At 42.5% G+C, this 27,201-nt stretch overlaps 1 protein-coding gene across 1 annotated transcript in view; it reads left to right on the plus strand.

Moving 5' to 3' along the window:
- USP9X (ubiquitin specific peptidase 9 X-linked) overlaps nucleotides 1-27,201 on the plus strand; it is a gene marked incomplete in the record, with an annotated part of 1,177,890 nt that overhangs the window by 224,701 nt on the left and 925,988 nt on the right. Inside the window, 1 exon segment of the mRNA XM_053706481.1 lies at nucleotides 20,761-20,906. Coding sequence (XP_053562456.1) covers nucleotides 20,761-20,906 — 146 coding nt within the window.

Consider the following 27,201-nt stretch of genomic DNA (forward strand, 5'->3'; position numbering starts at 1 on the left):
CGGGACCGGATCTGGTGGGGGGCAGACTCTCTCTCTTCGCTCAGGCTTGGGCAAGAGATGTTCTGGATCCTTGGGCGCTAGAAATAGTCTCCCAAGGTTATTCTCTGGAGTTCAAGGGGCTTCCTCCAAGGGGGAGGTTCCACAGGTCTCAGTTGTCTTCAGACCACATAAGAAGACAGGCATTCTTACATTGGGTAGAAGACCTGCTAAAAATGGGAGTGATTCATCCTGTTCCATTAGGAGAACAAGGGATGGGGTTCTACTCCAATCTGTTCATAGTTCCCAAAAAAGAGGGAACGTTCAGACCAATCTTCGATCTCAAGATCTTGAACAAGTTTCTCAAGGTTCCATCGTTCAAGATGGAAACCATTCGAACACTTCTTCCTTCCATCCAGGAAGGTCAATTCATGACCAAGGTGGATTTCAAGGATGCGTATCTACATATTCCTATCCACAAGGAACATCATCGGTTCCTAAGGTTTGCATTCCTGGACAAGCATTTCCAGTTCGTGGCGTTTTCTTTCGGATTAGCCACTGCTCCTAGGATTTTCTCATAGGTACTAGGGTCCCTTCTGGCGGTGCTAAGACCAAGGGGCATTGCTGTAGTACCTTACTTGGACGACATTCTGATTCGAGCGTCGTCCCTTCCTCAAGTAAAGGCTCACACGGACATTGTCCTGGCCTTTCTCAGATCTCACGGATGGAAAGTGAACGTGGAAAAGAGTTCTCTATCTCCGTCAACGAGGGTTCCCTTCTTGGGAACTATAATAGACTCCTTAGAAATGAGGATTTTTCTGACAGAAGCCAGAAAAACAAAACTTCTAGACTCTTGTCGGATACTTCATTCCGTTCCTCTTCCTTCCATAGCGCAGTGCATGGAAGTGATAGGTTTGATGGTAGCGGCAATGGACATAGTTCCTTTTGTGCGCATTCATCTAAGACCATTACAACTGTTCATGCTCAGTCAGTGGAATGGGGACTATTCAGACTTGTCTCCGAAGATACAAGTAAATCAGAGGACCAGAGACTCATTCCGTTGGTGGCTGTCCCTGGACAACCTGTCTCAAGGGATGACCTTCCGCAGACCAGAGTGGGTCATTGTCACGACCGACGCCAGTCTGATGGGCTGGGGCGCGGTCTGGGGATCCCTGAAAGCTCAGGGTCTTTGGTCTCGGGTAGAATCTCTTCTACCGATAAATATTCTGGAACTGAGAGCGATATTCAATGCTCTCAAAGCTTGGCCTCAGCTAGCGAGGGCCAAGTTCATACATCAACCATCAGGGGGGAACAAGGAGTTCCCTAGCGATGGAAGAAGTGACCAAAATCATTCTATGGGCGGAGTCTCACTCCTGCCACCTGTCTGCTATCCACATCCCAGGAGTGGAAAATTGGGAAGCGGATTTTCTGAGTCGTCAGACATTGCATCCGGGGGAGTGGGAACTCCATCCGGAAATCTTTGCCCAAGTCACTTAACCGTGGGGCATTCCAGACATGGATCTGATGGCCTCTCGTCAGAACTTCAGAGTTACTTACTACGGGTACAGATCCAGGGATCCCAAGGCGGCTCTAGTGGATGCACTAGTAGCACCTTGGACCTTCAAACTAGCTTATGTGTTCCCGCCGTTTCCTCTCATCCCCAGGCTGGTAGCCAGGATCAATCAGGAGAGGGCGTCGGTGATTTTGATAGCTCCTGCGTGGCCACGCAGGACTTGGTATGCAGATCTGGTGAATATGTCATCGGCTCCACCATGGAAGCTACCTTTGAGACGAGACCTTCTTGTTCTAGGTCCGTTCGACCCACTCCAGCTGACTGCTTGGAGATTGAACGCTTGATCTTATCAAAGCGAGGGTTCTCAGATTCTGTTATTAATACTCTTGTTCAGGCCTGAAAGCCTGTAACCAGAAAAATTACCACATAATTTGGTATATCTGTTGGTGTGAATCTGCAGGATTCCCTTGGGACAAGGTTAAGATTCCTAAGAGTCTATCCTTCCTTCGAGAAGGATTGGAAAAAGGATTATCTGCAAGTTCCTTGATGGGACAGATTTCTGCCTTGTCTGTGTTACTTCACAAAAAGCTGGCAGCTGTGCCAGATGTTCTAGCCTTTGTTCAGGCTCTGGTTAGAATCAAGCCTGTTTACAAAATTTTGACTCCTCCTTGGAGTCTCAACCTAGTTCTTTCAGTTCTTCAGGGGGTTCCGTTTGAACCCTTACATTCCGTTGATATTAAGTTATTATCTTGGAAAGTTTTGTGTTTTTTTGCAATTTCTTCTGCTAGAAGAGTTTCAGAATTATCTGCTCTGCAGTGTTCTTCTCCTTATCTGGTGTTCCATGCAGATAAGGTGGTTTTGCGTACTAAACCTGGTTTTCTTCCAAAAGTTGTTTCTAACAAAAACATTAACCAGGAGATAGTTGTGCCTTCTTTGTGTCCTAATCCAGTTTCAAAGAAGGAACGTTTGTTGCACAACTTGGATGTAGTTCGTGCTTTCAAATTTTACTTAGCAGCTACTAAGGATTTCAGACAAACTTCGTCTTTGTTTGTTGTTTATTCTGGTAAACGGAGAGGTCAAAAAAGCAACTTCTACCTCTCTCTCCTTCTGGATTAAAAGCATTATCCGATTGGCTTATGAGACTGCCGGACGGCAGCCTCCTGAAAGAATCACAGCTCACTCCACTAGGGCTGTGGCTTCCACATGGGCCTTCAAGAACGAGGCTTCTGTTGATCAGATATGTAAGGCAGCGACTTGGTCTTCACTGCACACTTTTTCTAAATTTTACAAATTTGATACTTTTGCTTCTTCTGAGGCTATTTTTGGGAGAAAGGTTTTGCAAGCCGTGGTGCCTTCCATTTAGGTGACCTGATTTGCTCCCTCCCTTCATCCGTGTCCTAAAGCTTTGGTATTGGTTCCCACAAGTAAGGATGACGCCGTGGACCGGACACACCTATGTTGGAGAAAACAGAATTTATGTTTACCTGATAAATTACTTTCTCCAACGGTGTGTCCGGTCCACGGCCCGCCCTGGTTTTTTTAATCAGGTCTGATAATTTATTTTCTTTAACTACAGTCACCACGGTAACATATGGTTTCTCCTATGCAAATATTCCTCCTTAACGTCGGTCGAATGACTGGGGTAGGCGGAGCCTAGGAGGGATCATGTGACCAGCTTTGCTGGGCTCTTTGCCATTTCCTGTTGGGGAAGAGAATATCCCACAAGTAAGGATGACGCCGTGGACCGGACACACCGTTGGAGAAAGTAATTTATCAGGTAAACATAAATTCTGTTTTTTCTCAGATTTATTCAAAGTTGTTTTTATGCTTGTACTTTGTGCAGTGATATGTGCACACTACATTACACAGATAGCTCCAGCAGGAGGGCTGTCAGTAAACACACTAGTTGGGGACTGAGGTAAAAACTCTCTCTCTCTAAGTAGTAGTTGGGGACTGAGGTAAAAACTCTCTCTCTAAGTAGTGTGTAGGATGATTGTCTCCATATGCAGTAAAAACACTGCAAGTTTCTTCCCTATTTTAACTCTTTAGAAGTAAAAAAAAAAAATTCATGTCAATTGCAAACTTTTTATACATCAAGAGTTTTATTAAATTAGCCCAAATTTTTTTGTGTGTATACTGGCCCTTTAAGCATTTTTGAAAAATTCAAAATGGCTACCAAATCACATGACATATCAACTTCTCTTGAACAAATCTGAATGTTAGTCATAAGATAACTCTATAAACAAAATTTCAAGTCTGCCCCATAAGCGGTTTCGGAGAAGATTTTTTGTAGGTTTTAAAAACAGCGCATACAAAACAAAATGGCCACGAAGCTATTCAATGTATGGCTTTCAAATTGCACATACTAATGCTCACTATAGATCTCTACAATTTGCTTTAGTTTCATGAAAATTTGCAAATATTTCTCCAACATAGGTGTGTCCGGTCCACGGCGTCATCCTTACTTGTGGGATATTCTCTTCCCCAACAGGAAATGGCAAAGAGCCCAGCAAAGCTGGTCACATGATCCCTCCTAGGCTCCGCCTTCCCCAGTCATTCTCTTTGCCGTTGCACAGGCAACATCTCCACGGAGATGGCTCAGAGTTTTTTGGTGTTTAAATGTAGTTTTTATTCTTCTATCAAGAGTTTGTTATTTTAATATAGTGCTGGTATGTACTATTTACTCTGAAACAGAAAAGAGATGAAGATTTCTGTTTGTAAGAGGAAAATGATTTTAGCAACCGTTACTAAAATCGATGGCTGTTTCCACACAGGACTGTTGAGAGGAATTAACTTCAGTTGGGGGAAACAGTGAGCAGACTTTGGCTGCTTGAGGTATGACACATTTCTAACAAGACTTGGTAATGCTGGAAACTGTCATTTTCCCTATGGGATCCGGTAAGCCATTTTCTTAATTTTCAATATAAGAATAAAAGGGCTTCACAAGGGCTTTAAAGACTGGTAGACATTTTTCTGGGCCAAAACGATTACTATATAAGCATATTTAACCCCTTAATGACCACAGCACTTTTCCATTTTCTGTCCGTTTGGGACCAAGGCTATTTTTACATTTTTGCAGTGTTTGTGTTTAGCTGTAATTTTCTTCTTACTCATTTACTGTACCCACACATATTATATACCGTTTTTCTCGCCATTAAATGGACTTTCTAAAGATACCATTATTTTCATCATATCTTATAATTTACTATAAAAAAAATGATAAAATATGAGGAAAAATGGAAAAAAACACACTTTTTCTAACTTTGACCCCCAAAATCTGTTACACATCTACAACCACCAAAAAACACCCATGCTAAATAGTTTCTAAATTTTGTCCTGAGTTCAGAAATACCCAATGTTTACATGTTCTTTGCTTTTTTTGCAAGTTATAGGGCCATAAATACAAGTAGCACTTTGCTATTTCCAAACCATTTTTTTCCAAAATTAGCGCTAGTTACATTAGAACACTGATATCTTTCAGGAATCCCTGAATATCCCTTGACATGTATGTATTTTTTTTTAGTAGACATCCCAAAGTATTGATCTAGGCCCATTTTGGTATATTTCATACCACCATTTCACCGCCAAATGCGATCAAATCCAAAAAATCGTTCACTTTTTCACAAATTTTTTCACAAACTTTCGGTTTCTCACTGAAATTATTTACAAACAACTTGTGCAATTATGGCATAAATGGTTGTAAATTCTTCTCTGGCATCCCCTTTGTTCAGAAATAGCAGACATATATGGCTTTGGCGTTGCTTTTTGGTAATTAGAAGGCCGCTAAATGCCACTGCGCACCACACGTGTTTTATGCCCAGCAGTTAAGGGGTTAATTAGGGAGCTTTTAGGGAGCTTGTAGGGTTAATTTTAGCTTTAGTGTAGTGTAGTAGACAACCCCAAGTATTGATCTAGGCACATTTTGGTATATTTCATGCCACCATTTCACCGCCAAATGCGATCAAATTAAAAAAAACTTAAAATTTTTCACAATTTTAGGTTTCTCACTGAAATCATTTACAAACAGCTTGTGCAATTATGGCACAAATGGTTGTAAATGCTTGTCTGGGATCCCCTTTGTTCAGAAATAGCAGACATATATGACTTTGGCGTTGCTTTCTGGTAATTAGAAGGCCGCTAAATCTTGCTGCACCTCACACATGTATTATGGCTAGCAGTGAAGGGGTTAATTAGGGAGTTTGTAGGGAGCTTGCAGGGTTAATTTTAGCTTTAGTGTAGAGATCAGCCTCCCATCTGACACATCCCACCCCCTGATCTCTCCCAAACAGCTCCCTTCCCTTCCCTCCCCCACAATTGTCCCCGCCATCTTAAGTACTGGCAGAAAGTCTGCCAGTACTAAAATAAAAGGGGTTTTAAAAAAAAAAAAAAAAATTTTTTTTTTAGCATATGTACATATGCTACTGTGTAGGATCCCCCCCTTAGCCCCCAACCTCCCTGATCCCCCCCAAAACCGCTCTCTAACCCTCCCCTCTGCCTTATTGGGGGCCATCTTGGGTACTGGCAGCTGTCTGCCAGTACCCAGTTTGCAATAAAAAGTGCAATAAAAAGTGCTTGTTTTGTTTTTCTTTTCTGTAGTGTAGCTTCCCCCACCCCCACACAGACAAACCCCCACCACCTTGCTGATCGTTTTTTTTTTGTTTTTTTTTTTACTTTCAGCATTTTTAATTTTCAAAAGTTTCTGTAGTGTAGCGGTTCCCACCCGCTCCCTCCCCGTGCACGCGCCCGCCCCCACCCTCCCGTGCACGCGCGCGCGCCCGTGCGCGCCCCCAGCCACCCCCGCACACGATCCCGCCCCCCATTCACATAACCAGGGCCATCGATGGCCGCCACCCGCCTCCCGGTCCGGCTCCCACCCACCAACGCAGTAAGCCACCGATCTCCGGTGCAGAGAGGGCCACAGAGTGGCTCTCTCTGCACCGGATGGCTTACAAAGGTTATTGCAGGATGCCTCCATATCGAGGCATCACTGCAATAACCGGAAAGCAGCTGGAAGCGAGCAGGATCGCTTCCAGCTGCTTTCCACACTGAGGACGTGCAGGGTACGTTCTCAGGCATTAACTGCCTTTTTTCTGAGGACGTACCCTGCACGTCCTCAGTCGTTAAGGGGTTAATGGTTTATAACTTTGGAGAGTTATTTTAATCTTGGCAATTTTGTTAAAAAAACGGCAGGCACTGTATTGGACACCTTTTTCACTGGGGGCCTTTTCTAGTCATAGGCAGAGCCTCATTTTCGCGCCACTAATGCGCAGTTGTTTTTGAGAAGCAAGGCATGCAGATGCATGTGTGAGGAGCTCAGATCCACTGAAAAAGCTTATTGAAGGCGTCATTTGGTATTGTATTCCCCTCTGGGCTTGGTTGGGTCTCAGCAAAGCAGATACCAGGGACTGTATAGGGGTTAAATGTAAAAACGGCTCCGGTTCCGTTATTTTAAGAGTTAAAGCTTTCAAATTTGGTGTGCAATACTTTTAAGGCTTTATGACACTGTGGTGAAATTTTGGTGAATTTTGAACATTTCCTTTAAATTTTAAACTGAACACACTTTTTTACTGAATATACGCAAAAGTATGAAGAGACAGTAACGGTTTTATTTTAAAACGTTTTTTTGTGCTTTGTTATCAAGTTTATGCCTATTAACATGTCTGAACTATCAGATAGACGATGTTCTGTATGTTCGGAAGCCAAGGTTCCTATCCATTTAAATATATGTGATGAATGTGACAAACAAAGTAGGGACAATGATGCCACTGATAATAATGTTGCCCAAAATGATTCCTTAAGTGAGTGGAGTAAGCATGGTACTGCATCATCTCCTATGTCTACACCAGTCTTGCCCACTCAGGAGGCCCCTAGTGCATCTAGTGCGCCAATCCTCCTTACTATGCAACAATTAACGGCTGTAATGGATAATTCTATTAAAAACATTTTAGCCAAAATGCCCACTTATCAGCGAAAGCGCGACTGCTCTGTTTTAGATACTGAAGAGCATGAGGACGCTGATGATAATGGTTCTGACATGCCCTTACACCAGTCTGAAGGGGCTAGGGAGGTTTTGTCTGAGGGAGAAATTTCAGATTCAGGAAAAATTTCTCAACAAGCTGAACCTGACGTTATTACATTTAAATTTAAATTGGAACATCTCCGCGCTCTGCTTAAGGAGGTGTTATCTACTCTGGATGATTGTGACAATTTGGTCATTCCAGAGAAATTATGTAAGATGGACAGGTTCCTAGAGGTCCCGGTGCCCCCCGAAGCTTTTCCTATACCCAAGCGGGTGGCGGACATTGTAAATAAAGAATGGGAAAGGCCCGGCATACCTTTTTGTCCCTCCCCCTATATTTAAGAAATTATTTCCTATGGTCGACCCCAGGAAGGACTTATGGCAGACAGTCCCCAAGGTCGAGGGAGCGGTTTCTACTCTAAACAAACGCACCACTATCCCTATAGAAGATAGTTGTGCTTTCAAAGATCCTATGGATAAAAAATTAGAGGGTTTGCTTAAAAAGATGTTTGTTCAGCAAGGTTACCTTCTACAACCAATTTCATGCATTGTTCCTGTCACTACAGCAGCGTGTTTCTGGTTCGAGGAACTAGAAAAGTCGCTCAATCAAGCATCTTCTTATGAGGAGGTTATGGACAGAGTTCAAGCACTTAAGTTGGCTAACTCTTTTACCTTAGACGCCACTTTGCAGTTAGCTAGATTAGCGGAGAAAAATTCAGGTTTTGCTATTGTGGCGCGCAGAGCGCTTTGGCTGAAGTCTTGGTCGGCGGATGTGTCCTCCAAGAACAGATTGCTTAACATCCCTTTCAAGGGGAAAACGCTGTTTGGCCCTGACTTGAAAGAGATTATTTCAGACATCACTGGGGGAAAGGGCCACGCCCTTCCTCAGGATAGGTCTTTTAAGGCTAAAAATAAAACAAATTTTCGTCCCTTTCGCAGAAACGGACCAGCCTCAAATTCTACATCCTCTAAGCAAGAGGGTAATTCTTCTCAAACCAAGCCAGCCTGGAGACCGATGCAAGGCTGGAATAAAGGTAAGCAGGCCAAGAAGCCCGCTACAGCTACCAAGACAGCATGAGATGCTGGCCCCCGATCCGGGACCGGATCTGGTGGGGGGCAGACTCTCTCTCTTCGCTCAGGCTTGGGCAAGAGATGTTCAGGATCCTTGGGCGCTAGAAATAGTTTCTCAAGGTTATCTCCTGGAATTCAAGGAACTACCCCCAAGGGGAAGGTTCCACAGGTCTCAATTGTCTTCAGACCAAATAAAAAGACAGGCATTCTTACATTGTGTAGAAGACCTGTTAAAAATGGGAGTGATTCATCCTGTTCCATTAGGAGAACAAGGGATGGGGTTTTACTCCAATCTGTTCATAGTTCCCAAAAAAGAGGGAACATTCAGGCCAATTTTGGATCTCAAGATCCTAAACAAATTTCTCAAGGTCCCATCGTTCAAGATGGAAACCATTCGGACAATTCTTCCTACCATCCAGGAAGGTCAATTCATGACCACGGTGGATTTAAAGGATGCGTATCTACATATTCCTATCCACAAGGAACATCATCGGTTCCTAAGATTCGCCTTTCTGGACAAGCATTACCAGTTTGTGGCACTCCCATTCGGACTAGCCACTGCTCCAAGAATTTTCACAAAGGTACTAGGGTCCCTTCTAGCGGTGCTAAGACCAAGGGGCATTGCAGTAGTACCCTACTTGGACGACATACTGATTCAAGCGTCGTCTCTGCCACAAGCAAAGGCTCATACGGACATTGTCCTAGCCTTTCTCAGATCTCACGGGTGGAAAGTGAACGTAGAAAAAAGTTCTCTATTCCCGTCAACAAGGGTTCCCTTCTTGGGAACAATAGTAGACTCCTTGGAAATGAAGATTTTTCTGACAGAAGCCAGAAAATCAAAACTTCTAAGCTCTTGTCAAGTACTTCATTCTGTTCTTCTTCCTTCCATAGCGCAGTGAATGGAAGTAATAGGTCTGATGGTTGCGGCAATGGACATAGTTCCTTTTGCGCGAATTCATCTAAGACCATTACAACTGTGCATGCTCAGACAGTGGAATGGGGATTATACAGATCTGTCCCCGACGATCCAAGTAGATCAGAGGACCAGAGATTCACTCCGTTGGTGGCTGACCCTGGACAACCTGTCCCAAGGGATGAGCTTCAGAAGACCAGAGTGGGTCATTGTAACGACCGACGCCAGCCTGGTGGGCTGGGGCGCGGTCTGGAAACACCTGAAAGCTCAGGGTCTATGGTCTCGGGAAGAATCTCTTCTCCCGATAAACATTCTGGAACTGAGAGCGATATTCAATGCTCTCAAGGCTTGGCCTCAGCTAGCAAAGGCCAAATTCATAAGGTTTCAATCAGACAACATGACGACTGTTGCATATATCAACCATCAGGGGGGAACAAGGAGTACCCTGGCGATGGAAGAAGTGACCAAAGTAATTCACTGGGCGGAGCTTCACTCCTGCCACTTGTCTGCAATCCACATCCCAGGAGTGGAAAATTGGGAAGCGGATTTTCTAAGTCGTCAGACATTTCATCCGGGGGAGTGGGAACTCCATCCGGATATCTTTGCCCAAATAACTCTATTATGGGGCATTCCAGACATGGATCTGATGGCGTCTCGTCAGAACTTCAAAGTTCCTTGCTACGGGTCCAGATCCAGGGATCCCAAGGCGACTCTAGTAGATGCACTAGTAGCGCCCTGGACCTTCAACCTAGCTTATGTGTTCCCACCGTTTCCTCTCATTCCCAGGCTGGTAGCCAGGATCAATCAGGAGAGGGCTTCGGTGATCTTGATAGCTCCTGCGTGGCCACGCAGAACTTGGTATGCAGACCTGGTGAATATGTCATCAGCTCCACCATGGAAGCTACCTTTGAGACGGGACCTTCTTGTTCAAGGTCTGTTCGAACATCCGAATCTGGCATCACTCCAACTGACTGCTTGGAGATTGAACGCTTGATTTTATCAAAGCGTGGGTTCTCAGATTCTGTCATTGATACTCTTATTCAGGCTAGAAAGCCTGTAACTAGAAAAATTTACCATAAAATATGGAAAAAATATATCTGTTGGTGCGAATCGAAAGGATTCCCATGGAACAGGGTAAAAATTCCTAAGATTCTATCCTTTCTACAAGAGGGTTTGGAGAAAGGATTATCTGCAAGTTCTTTGAAGGGACAGATTTCTGCTTTATCTGTTTTACTTCACAAAAAGCTGGCGGCTGTGCCAGATGTTCAGGCTTTTGTTCAGGCTCTGGTTAGAATCAAGCCTGTTTACAAACCTTTGACTCCTCCTTGGAGTCTCAATTTAGTTCTTTCAGTTCTTCAAGGGGTTCCGTTTGAACCCTTACATTCCGTAGATATTAAGTTATTATCTTGGAAAGTTTTTTGCGTACTAAACCTGGTTTTCTTCCGAAAGTTGTTTCTAACAAAAATATTAACCAGGAGATAGTTGTGCCTTCTTTGTGTCCGAATCCAGTTTCAAAGAAGGAACGTTTGTTGCACAATTTGGATGTAGTTCGTGCTCTTAAGTTCTATTTAGAGGCTACAAAGGATTTTAGACAAACATCTTCCTTGTTTGTTGTTTATTCTGGTAAAAGGAGAGGTCAAAAAGCAACTTCTACCTCTCTCTCTTTTTGGCTTAAAAGCATCATCAGATTGGCTTATGAGACTGCCGGACGGCAGCCTCCTGAAAGAATCACAGCTCATTCCACTAGGGCTGTGGCTTCCACATGGGCCTTCAAGAACGAGGCTTCTGTTGATCAGATATGTAAGGCAGCGACTTGGTCTTCACTGCACACTTTTACTAAATTTTACAAATTTGATACTTTTGCTTCTTCTGAGGCTATTTTTGGGAGAAAGGTTTTGCAAGCCGTGGTGCCTTCCATCTAGGTGACCTGATTTGCTCCCTCCCATCATCCGTGTCCTAAAGCTTTGGTATTGGTTCCCACAAGTAAGGATGACGCCGTGGACCGGACACACCTATGTTGGAGAAAACAGAATTTATGTTTACCTGATAAATTACTTTCTCCAACGGTGTGTCCGGTCCACGGCCCGCCCTGGTTTTTTTAATCAGGTCTGATGATTTATTTTCTCTAACTATAGTCACCACGGTATCATATGATTGCTCCTATGCAAATATTCCTCCTTTACGTCGGTCGAATGACTGGGGAAGGCGGAGCCTAGGAGGGATCATGTGACCAGCTTTGCTGGGCTCTTTGCCATTTCCTGTTGGGGAAGAGAATATCCCACAAGTAAGGATGACGCCATGGACCGGACACACCGTTGGAGAAAGTAATTTATCAGGTAAACATAAATTCTGTTTTTGTCTGACGAACGCGACTGCGCAGTGCAAATTTTGACTGCAATATTGTCTTTAGGGGTCATGATTATGTATAATCATGTGTCTACTACACTGTAATATAGTTACGTAAATAGTGTAAACATAATGCATAAAATCCAACTTTATGCAATTCAACGATAAAAAAGGCAAAAGGCTCATAGCAGCCATATTGATTATGAAAAATTCACAGTTTGAACAATCTTGGTAGATGACCTTACAAAGAGCACATGTGCAAAATTGCGCTTCATTGCACTTGCGGTTTCATAGAAGATGTTTAAAGATTTTCGCACATTTCAAAATGGCAGCTAGATCATGTGACTAAATCACTTCTCTTGAACAAACGTTATTGTAGGTCAGTACAGCAGTACACACAGCGAGTTTCACATCTGTAACACAAGCGGTTCCGTAGAAGATTTTCAAGCGTTTGTCAAAATTTTCGCTGAAAGCAATATGGCTGCTAGATCACGTGACCTATGAGATTTATGTTGCATAGGATATGCACAGAATAGATCTCTAGCATTGTGCCAAGTTTCATGAGTTTTTGAGTTATGCTGTGGTAGCTGGTTATGCTGTGGTAGCATTTAAAAAAAAGAAAGTTGCAAAGAAAACACATTTTCGAAATGTTTGCGTAAACTAATATGGCTGCCACACTTTGTGAAAAATTCCTTCAACATGAACAACTGTGACTCTAGGTCACAATATAAGGTTATACAGCAAGTTTCGCAGTTCTAACATAAGTGGTTGAGGAGAATATAATTTTCGAAATTTTCTTGTAAAACAAAATGATATACAGCCTCCATATTATGCACAATAGTTCTCACCACAGGTGTCAAACATGACAAAATAAATCATTTTTGTAAAAAGTTTTATTAACAAATATCGTTAAGAATTTTTGAACAATTCAAAATGACTGCCAAACCACATGAGCTATCGACTTCTTTTGAACAAATCTGAATGTTAGTCATAAGGTAACTCTATAAACAAAATTTCAAGTCTGTCCCAGGGAGAGTCTTTCTGTGAACCCATCCAGACTGCCTGCTAACAGCTCCTAAGCAATAAGTGTTGACAAGTTTCGCTGCCTGCTTGATTTCTCAATCAAGTCTATGTCAGGAGTGATGTTACAAGACTGTCGCACTTGAGAGGCTGTGTTTCTGTTCCACAGCATGGATTCTGGTAAGATCGTTTCAATTTTTACATATGTTGAAAACGCTAGAAGATAAGGTCATAGTGTGGCTCCTTTTATCTTAATAGAATCATGGGTTAATATCTCCTGAGGGGGAGTATTGAACAGTGGGGATTAATAAAATGTGATGCTTTGATTTTATGCTGCTTTATGTGCGAGATTTTATTAAGCTCATAGGCTCTTTGTTATATAGCTGGAACGCACAGGTTTTTTACTTTCACTTTGAGCGTTGCGCAGCTTGGCGTGCTTTTTCTCATAGCAGGGGCGTCCTGACTTGCGCACCATGGGACCGGGAGTGGTCTCGCTTTAATTTTCTCTTTCCTGACTAAGCTGGCTGTCTGAGAAGATGATATTTCTCTGCATTGTCTGGGTCTAGGAGGTGGTGAGTACCCCAGCCATTGGGAGTATAAAGGTGCTGTTTTTTTGAGAAATAAAGATTGTTTATTTTCTGTCCTGCTGTTATTAGCTTAAGCTAGGGAGGATTCTGAGATATTAGAGGGTACTCCTCTATTCCAAATAGTAATACCTGTTTATATTTTGAGGAGGCTTTGGTATGCCCGCCCTCTCAATTATGTTCCACATACCTTGACAACGTTATTAGGTCAAAGAAGGTTAACCCTTTTAGTACCACTGAGCCGTCCACCTCTGAGGACTCGCCGTCCCATGATGTGTATACCCAACATTCATCTCCTTCTACACAGGCAGCTTCCGGTAGCACGCTTGATCCTCCATCTGGAGGGAGCCTTTTACCATCAGATTTTACCGCGCAGTTAAAAACGGCGGTGTCTGAGGCCCTCAGTGCTTTACCTCGTCCTGCTAAGCGCAAGCGAAAGGTTAAACATAGCTCTCCTGCCCTGGGGTCATCATGTAATTTATTGGATTTAACTGCTCTGTCTCAGTTATCCGAGGATGTCTCACTCTGAGGCTTCAGAGGGGGAATTTTCTAGCATGGAGTCTGCTGCCTCTAAGCCTCCTGCTGCGGAGGAACCAGCCTTTAGATTTAAGATTGAACACATACGTTTTCTTCTAAAGGAAGTCCTGTCTATACTAGAGGTTCCAGAGGCCAAGCTGCCTGATGAACCTTTGATTCCTAAGTTAGAGTTTACGAGGACAGGGTAGTACCTTTTTATCTTTTCCTGTGCCTGTAAAGATGTCAAACATTATTAAGGGCGAATAGGACAGAATTGGATCTTTCTTTTCCCCTTTGTCTTCCTTTAAAAAATTATTCCCGGTCCCAGACTCTCAATTGGAGTTGTGGGGTTCCGTCCCTAAGGTGGATGACTCTTTCTCCACTCTTGCCAAACGTGCTACTATCCCGCATGAGGATAGCTCGTCGTTCAGAGAACCGATGGATAAGAAGATGGAAACTCTTCTAGAAAGATGTTTCAGGATATTTCAACCGGCAGCATCTGTTGCCACGGTTGCTGGAGCAGCTACCTACTGGTGCGACTCCTTATCGGAATTGATTGAAGTGGAGGGTCCCCTCAACGTTATCCAGGAAAGAATTAACGCCTTGAGAATTGCTAATTCTTTTATCGGTGATGCAAACATGCAGATTATTCGCCTAAATGCTAAGGCTTCTGTCTTTTTGGTTCAGGCCCGTCGGGTGCTCTGGCTGAAGTCCTTGTCTGCGGATATGACTTCTAAGTCCAGACTTCTTTCCCTCCCCTTTAAGGGAAAGATTTTATTTGGTCCAGGCCTGGACTCGATTTATCTCTACGGTTACAGGAGGCACGGGTGCCTTCCTACTGCAAGATAAAAAGAGCAACTCTAATGGACAAGTTTCTAAAATTTTCATTCCTTTTTTTCTGATAAATCCCAACGACAACAGTGCTCCGATAAGCCCGAGCAAACCAAGAGTACTTGGAAGCTGGCTCAGTCCTGGAAAATGTCCAAGCAGAGCAAGAAGCATACCGAGACTAAATCGGCATGAAGGTGCGGCCCCCCAACCGGCTCAGGATCATGTAGAGGGCAGACTGTTGCTCTTTTCAGACGCTTGGTTCAGGGACATGCAGGATCCATGGGTCCTGGAGGTCATAGCTCAGGGATACAAGATAGGTTTCAAATCTCATCCTCCCAAGGGCAGATTTCTCCTCTCAAACCGGTCTTCCAGACCAGAAAAGTGGGAAGCCTTTCTGGGGTGCATGCAGGATCTGTCCTCCTTAGGAGTCATGGTCCCAGTGCCTATCGCAGAAAGAGGTTTGGGATACTATTCAAACCTTTTCGTGGTCCCAAAGGAGGAGGAAACTTTCAGTCCGATTCTGGACCTAAAGTGCTTAAATAAATTTCTAAAGGTTCCCTCGTTCAAGATGGAGACGATAAGGTCCATACTTCCCTTAGTTCAGGAAGGACAGTTCATGACCACTACACATTTGAAGGATGCTTACCTTCACGTTCCAATCAACAAGTACCACTTCCAGTTCCTAAGGTTTGCGTTACTGGACCAGCACTTCCAGTTTGTTGCACTTCTGTTTGGTCTAGTTACTGCTCCCAAGAATTTTTATGAAGGTTCTAGGGGCTCTTCTAGCCGTTTCCAGAAACTGGGGTATAGCAGTAGCTCCCTACTTGGACCATATTCTGGTACAAGCACTCTTTTCTTAGATCGCATGGATGGAAGATAATCCTAGAAAAGAGTTCTCTTATACAAAGCACCAGGGTGGAATTCCTGGGTATTATAATAGACTCCATATCCATGAGGATATTTCTAACAGACCAGAGACGTTTCAAGCTAGCTTTGGCATGTCTGGCCCTCCGGACCTCCTTAAGGCCCTCTCTGGCTCAGTATATGGAGGTGATTGGTCTCATGGTGTCCAACATGGACATCATTCCCTTTGCCAGGTTCCGTCTCAAACCGTTGCAACTGTGTGCATGCTGAGGCAGTGGAACGGTGATCATTCGGATCTGTCTCAACAGATCTCTCTGGACAACCGGTCAAGAATCGCTTTCTTGGTGGCTCTGTCCAGATTATTTTGTCCCGAGAGACATCCTTCATAAGACTATCCTTGGAGATTGTGACTATGGACGCAAGGCTTTCAGGATTTGGAGGTGTTTGGGGTGCCAAGAAGGCACAGGGCCTGTGGACTCAGAAGGTATGCTCTCTCCTGATCAACATTCTGGAACTTCGGTCAATCTATGATGCTCTTAAGGCTTGGCCCATTCTGGGTTTGTCCCAGTTTATCAGATTCCAATCAGACAATATAACCTCGGTGGCTCGATGGGATCTAGACCTATATCAAGGGAACTAAAATATCATAATATAATATAAACAACGAAAAATTCAAAACTGTAATAACATCAAATAATTTGAAGAAATTTACATATTCCCTATTATCCCGCTTTATTTATGGAGCTTCATACTAGTATTTGCATTTAACAGCCGCTCTATATGTATATGGTTCATCACATCATGATATATATTTTTTATATATGTGAAAATAAATTATCTATCTCCATCCCAGCCACATACAGGTAACACCCGGAAGGTTTTTGTTGCGGCAATAGGTTGGTTTATTTACTCCTGTTACCAATGGCAACTGCCGTGCTAGTTGAAACGCTAAGTTCTGAGCATGCGCATAGTAGCCCCAGTGGTTCCCTGTCATCTGGTAAGCACGCTGACGTGATGCCTCTGACGTTGCCATGGCAATGCCGTGCTATGCGTTATCACGCTAGGCACGACCAGCGTGTCAGCGTGACGTCAGTATTGTGTGTTTGGAACGGCGTGTACATGCGGATGGCGGCAAAACGAAAGGGGTACAGACACTATTTAAGGGGTATGTTTTTAATTGTATATATATTGATTTTGGGTGCTTAGTTGCACTCTGGTTCTCATTTTTGTGACATTGACAAAGGCACAATGCAGTGCCGAAACGTTTGTCTTTTAATCTAAGGAAATAAATTTATATGTTTTAAGAAAAGCCCAGTGAGTGCCTGCTTTTTGGAAAAAATAAAAAAATAAATACCTCTGCAGGTTTGCATGCTGAATCAATGGTGCAGGGATTATACTCAAATATCACAATTGATATTCTTAAATCCCAGCATTCTACTCTCTCTGATTTGGTGGTTAGACCATCATCGTATTATTCAATGTGCCTCTTTTTTTGTTCGTCCTTCCTCAATTGTAGTCTCAACGGATGCAAGTCTTTCAGGTTGGGGAACTGTCTGGGGCTCTCTGACAGCTCAAGCGGTTTGGAAACCTCAAGAGGCGAGGTTATAAAATCAATATCTTAGAACTCTGTGCTATTTTCAGGGCTCTTCAGGCTTGGCCTCTATTAAAGAGAGAACTTTTAATTCGCTTTCAGACAGACAATATCCCAACTGTGGCATATGTCAATCATCGGGGACCGACTTGCAGTCCTTTAGCAATGAAAGAAGTATCACGGATACTTTCTTTGGCGGAATCCATCTCTTGTCTTATTTCTGCGATTCATATCCCAGGTGTAGACAATTGGGAAGCAGATTATCTCAGCCATCAGACTTTGCATACAGGGGAGTGGTCTCTCCATTCAGATGTTTTTTCAGATTGTACAGATGTGGGGTCTGCCAGAAATAGATCTGATGGCTTCCCATCTAAACAGGAAACTTCCCAGATACCTTTCCAAGTCCAGGGATCCTCAGGCGGAGATGGTGGATGCGTTAGCAGTTCCTTGGTCTTACCAACTTGCTTATATTTTTCCGCCTCTAGTTCTTCTTCCAAGGGTGATCTCCAAGATCATAATGGAACAATTGCATGTGTTTCTGATAGCACCAACATGGCCTCACAGGTTTAGGTATGCAGATCTTGTCTGGATGTCCAGTTTCCAACCTTGGTCACTTTCTTTAAGGCCAGACCTTCTGTCTCAAGGGCCGTTTTTCCATCAGGATCTCAAATCACTTAATTTGAAGGTATGGAAATTGAACGTTTAGTGCTTAGTCATAGAGGTTTCTCTGACTCAGTGATCAATACTATGTTGCAGGCTCGTAAGTCTGCTTTAAGGAAAATTTATTATCGGGTGTGGAAAACCTATATTTTATGGTGTTCTCATAAATTCTCTTGGCATTCTTTTAGAATTCCTAGAATTTTACAGTTTCTTCAGGACGGTTTGAATAACGGTTTGTCTGCAAGTACTTTGAAGGGACACATCCCTGCTCTTTCTGTTTGATTTCATAGAAAGATTGCTAAACTTCCTGATATTCACTGTTTTGTTCAGGCTTTGGTCCGTATCAAGCCTGTTAAGTCTATTTCTCCTCCATGGAGTCTTAATTTGGTTTTGAAGGCTTTGCCGGCTCCTCCTTTTGAGCCTATGCATTCTTTGGATATTAAACTACTTTCTTGGAAAGTGTTGTTCCTTTTGGCTATCTCTTCTGCTATAAGAGTTTCTGAATTGTCTGCTCTCTCTTGTGAGTCTCATTTTCTGATTTTCCATCAGGATAAAGCTGTTTTGCGGACTTCGTTTAGATTTCTTCCTAAGGTTGTGAATTCTTACATTAGTAGGGAAATTGTTGTTCCTTCTTTGTGTCCGAATCCTAAGAATTCTCTTGAGAAATAGTTACATTCTTTGAATGTGGTAAGAGCTTTGAAATACTATGTGGAGGCTACTAAGGATTTCAGGAAGAGTTCTAGTCTATTTGTTTTTTATGGTTCTAGGAAAGGTCAGAAAGCCTCTGCCATTTCTTTGGCATCTTGGTTAAAGCTTTTGATTCACAAGGCTTATTTGGAGGCGGAACAGTCTCCGCCTCAGAGAATGAAAGCTCATTCTACTAGATCAGTTGCCACTTTGTGGGCTTTTAAGAATGAATCTTCAGTTGATCAGATTTGCAAAGCAGCAACTTAATCTTCTTTGCATACATTGATTACATTTTACCATTTTGATGTATTTGCAGTCTTTGGTAGAAAAGTTCTTCAAGCAGCTGTCTGTTTGATTCTTCTGTTTATAGGAACTTATTTTGTGAATTTAATTTCTCAGCAGAAACAGACGTTTTTATTTTATCCCTCCCTCTCTAGTGACTCTTCTGTGGACTTCCACATCTTGGGTATTTTATCCCATACGTCACTAGCTCATGGACTCTTGCCATTTACTTGAAAGAAAACATAATTTATGTAAGAACTTACCTGATAAATTCATTTCTTTCATCATGGCAAGAGTCCATGAGGCCCACCCTCTCTTTGGTGGTTACATTTTTTTGTATAAAAGAACAATATTATTTTCCAGTTCCTCTTTTTTGTATGCTTTTTTACTCCTTTTTACACCTCACTACTTGGCTATACGTTAAAATGAAGTATATGTGTGGTGGGAGGTGTATTTATAGGCATTTGAGGTTTGGGAAACTTTGCCTTCTACTGATAGGATTGTATATCCCATACGTCACTAGTTCATGGACTCTTGCCATTATGAAAGAAATGAATTTATCAGGTAAGTTTTTACATAAATTATGTTTTTCTTCAGGAAGGCCTGGAGAAGGGATTATCAGTCAGTACCCTGAATGGTTAGATTTCTGCTTTATCAGTTTTACTACATAAACGTTTGGCTGATGTGCAATCTTTTTGTCAGACCGTGGTCAAAATCAGGCCTGTCTTTAAGTCTGTTGCTCCTCTTTGGAGCCTTAACCTTGTTCTTAAAGTTTTTGAGCTGGCTCCGTATGAGCTGTTGCATTCCATAGACAATTAAGTTGTTAGCAACAAGAAACAAAACCTTCCAAATGATCTCTTCTGCTAGAAGGGTCTCGAAACTCTCAGCTCTGCAGTGTGATTCCCCTTATCTTATTTTTCATTCCGGTTCTTCGTACTAAGTTAGGTTTCTTTCTTAAGGTTGTTTCTAATAGAAATATCAATCAGGAGTTTGTTGTTCCCTCTCTGTGTCCTAATCCTCCTCCTTCCAAGGAACGTTTGTTACACAATTTGGATGTTTTACATGCTCTTAAATTCTACTTACAGACGACTAAGAATTTTCACCAGTCCTCTGCCCTCTGTCTGTTTCTCTAGGAAACGTAAAGGACAGAAAGCTACTGCTACTACTCTTTCTTTTGGTTTACGAAGTATAATTTGTTTGGCTTATGAGACTGCTGGACAGCAGTCTCTTGAGAGAATTACGGCTCATTTCACAAGAGCGGTTTCCTCTTCTTGGGCTTTCAAAAATAAAGCTTCTGTGGAACAAATTTGCAAGGCTGCAACTTGGTCTTTTCTACATACTTTTTTCCAAATTTGATACTTTTTCCTTGGCAGAGTCTTCTTCTTTTGGGACAAAGGTTCTTAAAGCGGTGGTGCCTTCTGTTTAGGACTGCCGGTCTTGTCCCTCCCTATATATCCGTGTCCTCTAGCTTGGGTATTGGTTCCCAACAGTAATTACTCAAGCTGTGGACTCACTATCTTAGGAAAGGAAAACAAAATTTATTTCCGGATATGGTGAGTCCACGGCCCCACCCTTTATTTTAAGACCGTTATTCTTTTGACTATAACCTCAGGCACCTCTACACCTTGTGTTACTCCTTTTTCTCCATTTCCCTTTTAATCAAATGACTGGGGGTTGTGGGTAAGGGAGTGATACTTAGCAGTTTAACTGTGGTGAACTTTGCCGCCTCCTGCTGGACAGGAGTGATATTCCCAACAGTAATTACTCAAGCTGTTGTCTCACCATATCCGGAAAGAAATACATTTATCAGTTAAGCATACATTTTAGTCTTTTTTGTTTTAGATGTGTAAATAAGTTCTGATTATACTGACCTTTTTGTTTATATAGACTTCCTCCCCTGATTCTTCCAATGAGAATTCTCCTGTTAGCCCTCCAGACGACCAGGGTCAAGGGGATACTCCACCACAGCTTGAAGATGAGGAGCCTGCTTTTCCCCACACTGACTTGGCCAAGCTTGATGACATGATCAACAGGTAATAAATGTATTTTTTTAAATTATTTTATTAAGAGTTTTAAAGATCACAAAAATACAAACAGAACGAAAAAGAAACAAATTTAAGGTACAATAATAAATACAATAGGGGAGGCGGGGCGTAGCTGTGCAGGGAGATGGCTGCACTGCTGTGAAGCTTCGTAGCCTTTTTCGCTTGATTGGCCCCACACTGCTAACTTTGGGTGCACACATAGATTGGACTAGTGTATGAGTCCCAGGATTAATTCAGCAAGGGAACAGCAATGGTTACAGATTGAATATATCGAACAAGGCTGAGGAAAGTTTAAAAAAATAAAGAATCCCGGTGGCCATCTTGAATTTCGGCCTGCTAATGCGAGTCATCTCCAAACTGGCACATAGACGGATCATTTAGCCACCGACCCGACATCTACCCTCAGAGGAGACCGCATCGGTGCTCCTAGAAAAATCTGCAGCCATCAGGGTGAGAACAGCATACTGCGACATAGCAACACGTCGCATTGTAAACCACATGGCCGGACAGAACGGCAATACAGGGCTACCATGTTTGTCAACTTGTGCAAGATAGACTTTGAATACAGGTATTACCAACTTTAGCAACTGATATGTCAAATATGTATGCCTGAAGTGCAAACGAGATACTCTACAATTTAAAGGACTGTATGTCTAGAAAAATACACTGAATATGTTACGTAGGGGACATGTTACACTGTTTTATTTGTGGTATCTACTACGACATGAATATTATCAAAACCTTATTGTGATCCTTCAGAGCAAGACACTGAATACAAAGTGTGCACAGAGTGAACACTTTTCCCCTTCATCTCTCCTTGTGAATTCAACTGCGTACCACACTTATATACTTCACAAATTACCTCACTCTCCCCTCTGCTTATGGCAGGTAGGAAATCTAACAGAAAGACTAGCAAAGCATTAAATTCAAAGACACCATCATTGAGCTCCTTTTTTGCCTTGCCAGAACAAGACTTGCACATAACACCATCTGATAACTTTGAACCTGACAAAATGGCAACTCCAGCTTCCACAATATTACCTTCATCCTCACTGGAACAACTGACACAAATTCAATAGCTGCTCTCCCATCAAAATCTGACATCGCTGATCTAAAATCTTTCATTTAATCAGAAATATCTTCTATAAGAAAGGATTTTAATTAATTGGGATCCAGGATTGAGTGTTTGGAATCAATAGTCAGCAATAACGCTCAGCACCTCAATTGTCAAGATTCTGTGACTCAAGATCTACAACTGTAAGTGGAAGATCTAGACAATAGGAACTGACGCAACAATTTACGAATAAGGGGAGTCCCTGAGGACATTTCACACGATCAAATAACCACATACCTCTTACAACTCTTTAAAAACCTAGTCGCTGGAACTAACAGATGTCTCATTTGGAAAAGAGCTCACAGAGCATTACACCCAAGACCTATTCCAGAAAACCCCCCAAGGGACATAATCTTGAAATTTTGTTTTGTACCAACATAAAGAAGCAATTTGGAAACAAACATGATCGCAGGGATCTATAATCTTTCAAGGACATACTCTCCAAATCTTTCATGATTTTTGTCCCACAACTATTGAAAAGAGACGCTCTCTCAAATTTATAACCACCATCTTGCAAGAAAATAAAATACAATACAGATGGGGATTCCCATTTAGCCTCCTAATTCAAAAAGATGGGACGCAACAACAGAGGCATAATTCACAAACCACGCTTTCGAGCACTTCCCAAAAACATTACGACTCACAATGGACTCTTGTTTCCAGAAGAAGATCTAAAGATCCTCCAATTAAGTGAAGGGACATTTATCCTATTCAGGGATGGCTACTTCATGTACTGGCGGATGCCTATGTGAAAACGGGTTGTATAATGGTTATGCACTGAGTTACAAATGTTATTTTATAGTATTTCACCAGATTGTTAACAGGCACAGTTATTACAATTCTAAGTTTTGATAATAGACAATGGTTAAAGACCGTTCTTATGCGACATAAACCCTTAGTCATCTATTAACCTAATTACACTTAGTAGTACATACATGAGTGGCGGAGACTGTCAAGCCTTCCCAGCCTTTACAAAAGGGTGGGTGCCATAGAAACTACTAGTCGGAATAATGGCTAACTTATCGATCACTATCCCACATGAATGTTGCTTGACAAATAATAATGTTAGCATAACCAGATAATTTTTAAGTGTGGCCACAGGGTAGCAATAAGACTTAAGAACAAGATACACGTAGTTATTTAATCACAGGTTTTGTTATAGAACAAAAAATGCTGCATCGCAGCAATGATCTATGGTAAGATATGGGTGGTCTCGGGGCTCTGAGCCCACATAATTCTACTGTTTTTCCGATTTTCTATTTGTCGATCGTTTTGTGTGATGTATATTTTTTCCATTTCCTTTGAAATGGGACGTGTTCAACATTATTGTCAATTATATTAATCAGTGGGCGGGGCAGGCCGCTCTGGTGGGGGGCCTCTACCTCCAGCGTGCATTCCTTTATATAGTTTAACTAGCACTTGACTGGTTGCTTGGGGCCCCGCGCTGGCGCAGTCAGGTCGGCACATTTTGTTATATAGAATTGCCCGAAACCTAGAGGGCTTGTTAGGCATTGTTTTACTTCTGTCAACATAGCAAGACAAACCCTAGGAGATTATAACCAAATAAATACTGGAATTGCTGGGTATCCTGACCCAGTGAAAAACGCGTTGAACTACACAAACATGTTTCAGCTGTTGCACAGCCTTTCTCAATGTGATTCAGCAAGTGAACTGACAAACCTAATTCACTGCCAGGTGCTGCCTTTTAACCCCTAGGTAAGGAGATGCTAAACCAATCGGCTGAAGGCTGTAGTGCACGCCTCTAGGATAACCTATCAGTGTCCTCAGTTTATCTGAGTCCTAGTTGTGGTTGGTAGCAGTCTCCTCATTGGATGAAAATAGTCAGTCTATTCCTCTCATAAATTACTATTCAGTACACACCTCTGAGAAAAAAAACAAAACAAAAAAACAAAAACTGACTATTATTGTATAAGTCTTCATTCAATGATATGTACTCCTATGTAATCATAACATTATCTATTTCTCCAACATTGGTGTGTCCGGTCCACGGCGTCATCCATTACTTGTGGGAATATTCTCTTCCCCAACAGGAAATGGCAAAGAGCACAGCAAAAGCTGTCCATATAGCCCCTCCTCAGGCTCCGCCCCCCAGTCATTCTCTTTGCCGCTCTGAACAAGTAGCATCTCCACGGAGATGGTGAAGAGTATGTGGTGTTTAATTATAGTTTTTTATTCTGCTATCAAGAGTTTGTTATTTTAAAATAGTGCCGGTTTGTACTATTTACTCTAAAACAGAAAGGGATGAAGAGTTCTGTTTAAAAGAGGAGTATGATTTTAGCAGCAGTAACTAAAATCAATTGCTGTTCCCACGCAGGACTGTTGAGCCCAGAGAACTTCAGTTGGGGGGAACAGTTAGCAGACTTTTCTGCTCAAGGTATGACTAGTCCATTTTCTAACAAGACTGTGTAATGCTAGAAGACTGTCATTTTCCCTTCTGGGGATCGGTAAGCCATTTTCTTAGACTCTTAACAGAATGAAGGCTTATTATGGGCTATACACTGGTTGACACTCTTATGGGCTAAATTGATTGCTTTATTTAATTTTTTTATGAAATCTAGAGGTGATTTATAAAACTTTTATTGTGGGGGAACGTTTTTAGGCGCCAGGCAGTTGTTTACACACCTTTCCAGTCAGGAAGGGCCTTTCACTATAGTAGACAGAGCCTCATTTTCGCGCCATAATTGCGCAGTTTCTTTTGGATGCAGTGCATGCAGCTGCATGTGAGAGGGTCTGGTGATCATTGAAAACGTTCCTGGAAGGCTTAATTTGGTATTGTATAACACCTAAGGACAGGTGAAGTCGCAGCAAACGCTGTGGCTGGGACTGTAGTGGGGTTAAAATTGTTATTTGATTAAACGGCTCTGGTTTCCTCATTTAAGGGGTTAAAAGCTTGAAAATTGGGGTGCAATACTTTTAAGGCGTTAAGATACTGTGGTGAATTTGGTAAAGATTGGATATTTCCTTCATAGTTTTTCACACATTCAGAAATAAAGTGTGCTCTGTTTAACATTTAAAGAGACAGTAACGGTTTTGTTTTAAAACGTTTTTTTTTGCATTATTAGCCTGTTTAAGCCTGTCTAACATGTCTGTACCTTCAGATAGAACATGTTCTGTATGTATGGAGGCCAAGGTGGTCCCCCCTTCAAATGTATGTGATAATTGTGCCATAGCGTCCAGACAAAGTAAGGACAGTACTGTCACATTTAATAAGGTTGCCCAAGATGATTCCTCAAATGAAGGTAGTGGGGATAGTTCATCATCCTCTCCTGTGTCAACAACAGTTATGCCCGCGCAGGCGACCCCTAGTACATCTAGCGCGCCAATGCTTGTTACTATGCAAACATTAACGGCAGTAATGGATAATTCCATAGCTAATATTTTATCCAAAATGCCAGCATTTCAGAGAAAGCGTGATTGCTCAGTTTTAAATACAGTGGAGCAAGAAGGCGCTGACGATAGTTTATCTGTCATACTCTCACACCAGTCAGAAGTGGCAGTGAGGGAGGGTTTGTCAGAGGGAGAACTTTCAGATTCAGGAAGAATCTCTCAACAGGCAGAACCTGATGTTGTGACGTTTAAATTTAAGTTAGAGCATCTCCGCGCATTACTTAAGGAGGTGCTATCTACTCTGGATGATTGTGACTCTTTGGTCATTCCAGAAAAATTGTGCAAGATGGACAAATTCTTAGAGGTCCCGGTGCACCCTGATGCCTTCCCGATCCCTAAAAGGGTGGCGGACATAGTGAATAAGGAGTGGGAGAGACCAGGCATACCCTTTGTCCCACCTCCGATATTTAAGAAATTGTTCCCCATGGTCGACCCAAGGAAGGACACATGGCAAACAGTCCCTAAGGTTGAGGGGGCAGTTTCTACCCTAGCTAAGCGCGCGACTTTTCTCATTGAGGACAATTGTGCTTTCAAAGATCCTATGGATAAAAAATTGGAGGGTTTGCTTAAAAAGATTTTTGTTCAGCAAGGTTACCTCCTCCAACCAATTTCGTGCATTATTCCTGTCACTACGGCGGCGTGTTTCTGGTTCGATTAACTAGAAAAGTCGCTTAATATGGAGACTCCATATGAGGAAGTCATGGACAGAATTCACGCACTTAAATTAGCTAATTCCTTTATTTTAGATGCCGCTTTGCAATTAGCGAGATTAGCGGCGAAAAATTCAGGGTTTGCAATTGTGGCGCGCTGAGCGCTCTGGCTAAAGTCTTGGTCGGCGGATGTATCTTCTAAGACAAAATTGCTTAATATCCCTTTCAAAGGTAAGACCCTTTTTGGGCCAGAATTGAAAGAAATTATTTCAGACATCACTGGGGGAAAGGGCCATGCCCTCCCACAGGACAGGCCTTTCAAGGCTAAGAATAAGTCCAATTTTCGTTCCTTTCGCAATTTCAGGAGCGGACCGGCTTCTAACTCTGCAGCCTCTAGACAAGAGGGTAACGCTTCCCAGACTAAACCAGCTTGGAAACCAATACAAGGGTAAACAGGCCAAGAAGCCTGCTGCTGCTACCAAGACAGCATGAAGGGGTAGCCCCCGATCCGGGACCGGATCTAGTAGGGGGCAGACTCTCTCTCTTTGCTCAGGCTTGGGCAAGAGATGTTCCGGATCCCTGGGCACTAGAAATAGTCTCTCAGGGTTATCTTCTAGAATTCAAGGAACTACCCCCAAGGGGAAGGTTCCACATGTCTCACTTACCTTCAAACCAAATAAAGACAGGCATTCTTACATTGTGTAGAAGACCTGTTAAAGATGGGAGTGATACACTCAGTTCCAGCTGTGGAACAAGGTCAGGGGTTTTACTCAAACCTGTTTGTAGTCCCCAAAAAAGAGGGAACTTTCAGACCAATTCTGGATTTAAAAATTCTAAACAAATTTCTCAGAGTTCCATCGTTCAAAATGGAAACCATTCGAACAATTTTACCTACAATACAGGAGGGTCAATATATGACTACCGTGGATTTAAAGGATGCGTACCTACATATTCCTATCCACAAAGATCATCATCCGTTCCTAAGGTTCGCCTTTCTGGACAAACATTATCAGTTCTTGGCTCTTCCATTCGGGCTAGCCACTGCTCCCAGAATTTTCACAAAGGTGCTTGGGTCCCTTCTGGCGGTTCTAAGACCAAGGGGCATTGCAGT

This window comes from Bombina bombina, chromosome 3 (genome assembly GCF_027579735.1).
Source record: "Bombina bombina isolate aBomBom1 chromosome 3, aBomBom1.pri, whole genome shotgun sequence".
In the NCBI taxonomy this organism is placed as follows: domain Eukaryota; kingdom Metazoa; phylum Chordata; class Amphibia; order Anura; family Bombinatoridae; genus Bombina; species Bombina bombina.